The 5,654-nt window shown below is 36.0% G+C and overlaps 1 protein-coding gene across 1 annotated transcript; it reads left to right on the top strand.

Moving 5' to 3' along the window:
• Window positions 1–746: 746 nt before the first annotated feature.
• LOC113770627 (endo-1,3;1,4-beta-D-glucanase-like) lies at window positions 747–4,244 on the top strand. Its single transcript, XM_027315149.1, has 7 exons — window positions 747–997; window positions 1,718–1,739; window positions 2,810–2,936; window positions 3,166–3,256; window positions 3,445–3,537; window positions 3,624–3,724; window positions 3,840–4,244. The coding sequence occupies exons 1-7, from the start codon at window positions 850–852 to the stop codon at window positions 3,978–3,980; spliced, it is 723 nt and encodes a 240-aa protein (XP_027170950.1). The 5' UTR covers window positions 747–849; the 3' UTR covers window positions 3,981–4,244.
• The last annotated feature ends 1,410 nt before the right edge of the window (window positions 4,245–5,654 follow it).

The following is a 5,654-nucleotide window of genomic DNA, read 5'->3' as shown; positions in this document are numbered from 1 at the left end:
TAAAGTATTTTAGTGTGTAGAGCCTTGTATCTGGGTTGAGCATCAATGTATATATTAAGTTTGAACTTGTTGTGTTACTTATTTTCTATGGAGGTAAGTTATTTTCTCGAGTTTCGAGTGAGTGAGTCCTGGCGAGAATTGGGCAGACGACTCGCTAAAACCTAGGGTACGCCCTAGGGGGAGGTAGGGTTGTCACAGATAATGTTCCCTCTTTTGTTTTGGAATGCTTTAAAGGCTGTAGTCACAATGATGTTATTTTGGATATGTTGATGAATGGCTATGTTGTATGTTATATGTAATATCCTGCACATGGAGGCTCATATTTCATTATCGATTCCTGGACAACAAGTTTGAAGTACATAACTATTTGGGATCACGGCAGCCAATGCCTTGCTAATTACTTAAAATGACTATTGATGCCTATTTCAATTGGGATTAGTTTTGGAACAAAAATTGGTGATGTCATGTAGAATACCGAAATTGTTAACATGGGGTAAAGTGTATATTTCTTGAGTATAAGCGGGCAAAGTGTTACTCATCCCCAAGTTAAGGGGGGTAAAGTGTAATTGACCCTAATTTTTATTTGCAAAGAAAGCTAATCTACAGCAATAAGTAAACATAGTCATCAATCATGACGCAAAAGGTGTCCCTCTCACGTAATGGCTGATGCAATTTTCAAGAAAACAAACGAAAATGACCACACTTTGAATTTTCAAGGAGTAAAGAAGACAGGATAGAGGACACTCCATTAACAAGACTTAAGCTCATAACTTTCTCAGCCTTTTCTCCAGATAAATAGATATAGGAGTCAGTAGTAACCAGTAATACTGCTGCATACTCCCTAAAACCATGTCGGGTCCAATGTGTTTTTCGAATCCTCCAAAGCTTAGTTCAACCTGTGGAGCAGGAAATGTAGAAGAAATCGCTGGGCTTCAAACATATGTTACTGGACACCGAGACTCCCATCGCGCCATCCTTCTGATTGCTGATGCTTTTGGTAATGATCATCATCCTGATCTTGTTGATGAGTTTTCAACTAGTTGTGCACTTAATAGTTTCCTGCTTGCTTTCTAATTTATCTAGTTAGAGCTAAAGACTAGTTGAACATCTAAAAAAAAGACAGGAGCAAATGTCATCTTGAACCTGTTATTGATGAATGTTTCATTACTGCCGCTACTTTTTTTCTAGTATGTTCTCTAGGGTGATAAAAAATATCTGTTGGTTTGCTATGAAAAACCAGTGATGAAGAATTGGGTGAGATATGATAAATTCAACTTCAATTGTCAATTTTATGTCTTGTGTAGCGATGAATTCTGGTAGGATCACTCAGGAAGTTGATTGTTTATTTGGAGTACGCTTGTTTCTGGTATAATTTTTATGGGATTTGCTATGACTTTTTACTGGACCGTTACTGAGCCTTTGCTTCTGTTAAATACACGATGAGATGAGCGAAGCTAACTTTGGTTGGTTAACACGATCTGGTTTGTTAGAAAATATAATGGTCCTATTGCTGATTCTTAATGTATTAGTGTGTATATTATCGGTGAATTTGGAAAACCTCCCAATTCCACTGGGTATCCATGTGAGGAATATTTTCTTTTTCTAATTTTCTACTAAGTTTATTTTGTAAAGGTTAGAACATGATTACCATCACATTCTAAAAAATTACTATATCTGCAAACTGCTTATGTTGAGGTTTGCTGGGATTGTTTTGCAGGGTATGAAGCTCCAAATTTGAGGTAAGTAGATTCTAACAAGCCCATCAATTTAAATGCAGCTATCAAGGATCAAGGAGATTCAGAATATTCTCTGAACTCATAGTTTTTCTATCCAAAATTTCGGAATAGGTTAGCATCCATGAATGGATAAACACATGCATATGATAATGCAGTGTATTTAGTCCATGCAGTACCCGGATCATGCTTGGATTTCAATTTTCTTTTGAATTTGAGGCAGCTAAAAAAAACTGATTGATCAATGAATTTTAAGTTTGATTTTGAACTATTAATTTTTCTGCCTCCAATTTGAAGCAAAAGCATTTCTTTCTATGTTAGAACTAAAAGCGGTCCAATAAAACATTCATCCCTTGATCAATCAAAAGTTTGAAAAAGAGTATTGCAGAATAATGAACTTATGCTATAATTTCCTTGCTGCTACACAATAAGGCTAGCAATTGAGGCCCTTAATTATCCAATCTCCATTCAAGTCATAATTAAATTAGGTTCCTTTCAGTTCATCATCTTTATAAACATGTATGAGGCAGCATTCCATTTTCCTGGAAAGATATGGTGAAAACACGAAATGCGAAAAGCAGAACTCTAAAGTGTACCCCGTTCTTGTGTTAGTTGATGGTAGATGGAGAATTGTTTATTTGTTGGACACAAACATGGCTACATTTTTTAATGTGTCTTTGGTATGTGACACAGTGGTCTGAGGCTGCTGAACATACCAATCTTAAACTGTTTGCTAAGTACAATTTATTTGTCAATTGTCTACAATTCATATGAGTAATAACTAGCACAAAACAATGTCTGCATCTTTATCTTTGCAAGAGCAGGTAATTTTCTTTTTTTCAACTGACGTCTTCTTTGCTGGAGTGTCAACCGGAGTATTTTATTACCAGATAAAGTTCTGTGTCAAAAGTTGCGAGTCAGAAGCATAGTTGATTATAACTGACTCTTTTTTACCGTCAAGCCTGACCATAGCAACCATGCTTATTAATGATTAGTTGGATACGACATTAATATTTGTTACCACTATAATATTTTTTATATTGATTTCAGCTAGTATTTGCTTTCTTGTTATAAAGAAAACTTGCAGACAAGGTTGCAGATACTGGATTTTTTGTAGTGGTTCCAGATTTCCTTTTCGGTGACCCTGCTGATGTTGGAAATCCTAATTTTGATCTGGAAGCATGGAAAAATGCTCATCCATCGGTATGTTTAACACAGAAACTGGACTGCAAGATTAATATTCTTTGATTGCACCTGGGGTATTCCAATAAGAGTGGTTATAAATATAGCTAATCCTGAAAGTAAGTGGTACTACTATGATTTCTATAACAAATTTTAAGAGGCTTTAAAATTATCTGATCTCAAATTTTAGGGGCATAGGATTTCTCACAATAAGCATTGATATTGTTTGATTTACATATGAGGCTTTCAGGACAAAGGATCTGAGGATGCTAAGAAAGTAATTGCTGCCTTGAAAAGCAAAGGATATACTGCTATAGGGGCTGCAGGTTTCTGCTGGGGAGGTAAAGATACAACTTGTATCTTTTGCTTGTTTCATGGATCATGCATCATAGTACACAATGGGTTGAATGTCATATGTATTCAACAATGAAAAAGAGAAAAAAATAAGGAAAAAAAAATCCATTCCTTGACAACTGTACTAGATATCTGCTTGCAGAACCTCAGGTTTACCTTCTTGCCAATCATTCAGGAATGGTGGTTGTCAAACTGGCAAACAATTTGGACTGCATTCAGGCTGCAGTAGTCTTACATCCTGGTCCAATGACAGAAGATGAAATCAACGGTAATATTTTGCATATTTTAAAATTTCCATGGGTAGAAATTTCAAGTCCTCCCCAAGCATTTATGCTTGATTGGTGGTTATTGTAGAGGTAAGGGTTCCATTTGCTATATTGGGAGCTGAGGTTGACCGCATTTTTTCTGCTGAGAAGATCAAGCATTTGGCAAGTATTTTAGCGCAGAAATCTGAGGTAAGAAGCTATTTTGCTTTTAGCAAATGGCTCTTCATCCATGATATAGGAACAAAATTTTGAAACTTATGTGAAAATTAATTTGAGAACTAATTAACCGTTCTTGAAGTTGCAGGTTGATAGTTTTGTGAAGATATTTCCAGGTACAGGGCATGGATGGACAACCAGATATAAAGATGAGGATGAAGCAGCTGTTAAGAAGGCAGAAGAGTCTCATTTGGACATGTTGAATTGGTTTACTAAGTATATCAAGTGAAGAACAATCCCCTTATGGCAACTGAACTCACATGGTATTAGTACTAGCTGCCATTTTCAAGCAATAAATTCTATGGAAATTTTAGTCTGGATTTGCCTGTGTCATGCATCATATGCACAATGGGTTGAACGGATCTTGTAAAAGGTTAATCTGTGTTTTTCTGCTTCTTGTCAGTAATGTATCACAATAATGTACCACGAGTTCAAGTTACGTTTCAAACCTTCTCGAGGACTCAAATGACATCTGTTGTTGCTTCTTTTGAAATCTCAAATGTTCAGGGTAATAAGCTTGACTTAATTGCTGGATCAAGCCTGAAACCAACAAAGACTAGTTGTGTCTAATTTCCACACAGCTAATTTTCTATTTTTTGCTTGGGCTCTTACTTTGGAAGATACTTTAAGGTGTGAACCATAGATGGAAATTAGGATACAACACTGTTCATTAATCAGCAACTAAGATTGCAGAAGAAGCTCACTGGGAGATATTGTATTGGTTTACTATATCCTGAATGATCTCAACATTGCTACAGTATCTCATAACACTGAAAGGGTTGCAGAAAATTCAATAACAAAAAGAAGTACCTATATAACAAAAAGAAGTATCTCATAACACTGCTACAATGGACAATTGAAACAAAAGACGAAAAAAATAATCGAGAAGACCCCTTTTCCTTGTTGACTAGTCGGTGGTGATATGGTAAGGATTACAATCAAATTTAAACTTCTCTTCCTAGGTGTCATTGTCTTGCAAGCTTTGTCATTGTCCAACAGAGGGAGCTCATTCTATGGCCATCTCAAAATAGCCATGCTATTGTTAAATTTATCCCAAATCACACCGGATGTGAAAGGGGCAAGGTGCTTAGTTATAAGTGTGAGGGAAAGTCTTATCCCTTGGCTAGCTTTTGAGATAAGAAGGCCCAATAACATCCAATACTAGTATTAGAGCCCAGTTATGATAGCTCCAAGCTCCTCCCACTCTGATGTACTGTTTGATGCTGTCTGATGCTGTCCCAACCCTTATTCCACGTTAGTTATGAAAAGGTACGAGAAGGTTCAATACTACCCAGCATTGGTATCAGAACGAGAGATTAAAATGAATGACAAGGCCCAATAGCACCCAACATTAGTATCAAAGCTTGGTTACCTTTATGAAAAGGTACGAGAAGGTTCAATACTACCCAGAATTGGTATCAGAACGAGAGATTAAAATGAATGACAAGGCCCAATAGCACCCAACATTAGTATCAAAGCTTGGTTACCTTTATTCCACATCAGTTCAATAGCACCCAATATTGGTATCGGAGTTTGGATATCTTTATTCCACATCAGTTGCGGAAAGGTACGAAAAGATTCAATAGCATCCAATATTGGTATCAGAGCGAGAGATTAACATTGGTACCGGAGCCCGGTTATAACAACTCCTAGGATCCTCCCATATAACAACTCTTGTTTTGAATTCAAATTAGTGTTGCATTTATTTGTTTATCTTATAATTCGATAAGTGGTACAATTTCCTAATTACTATTTTACTTAAGGTTTTTACTAATGGATGCCTAATAAGTGATATCTAAATCATACCTAACCTACCGTGTGAATACACGTACTAATAATTATTACTCAATCTTGTTTTAATAAGTTTCTCCTATTTAACTTTATATTTCTAAAATATTAACAC

The sequence above is a fragment of the Coffea eugenioides genome, chromosome 5 (assembly GCF_003713205.1).
Source record: "Coffea eugenioides isolate CCC68of chromosome 5, Ceug_1.0, whole genome shotgun sequence".
NCBI lineage: Eukaryota > Viridiplantae > Streptophyta > Magnoliopsida > Gentianales > Rubiaceae > Coffea > Coffea eugenioides.
The sequence above is the reverse complement of the archived record's forward strand: the minus strand, read 5'-3'. Positions and strand labels throughout refer to the sequence as shown.

Coding starts and splice junctions, on each gene's coding strand:
- LOC113770627 (XM_027315149.1), top strand. CDS start 850: ATGTCGGGTCCAATGTGTTTTTCGAATCCTCCAAAGCTTAGTTCAACC. Junction 998..1,717: donor TCTGATTGCTGATGCTTTTG/GTAATGATCATC, acceptor ATTGTTTTGCAG/GGTATGAAGCTCCAAATTTG. Junction 3,538..3,623: donor GACAGAAGATGAAATCAACG/GTAATATTTTGC, acceptor TGGTTATTGTAG/AGGTAAGGGTTCCATTTGCT.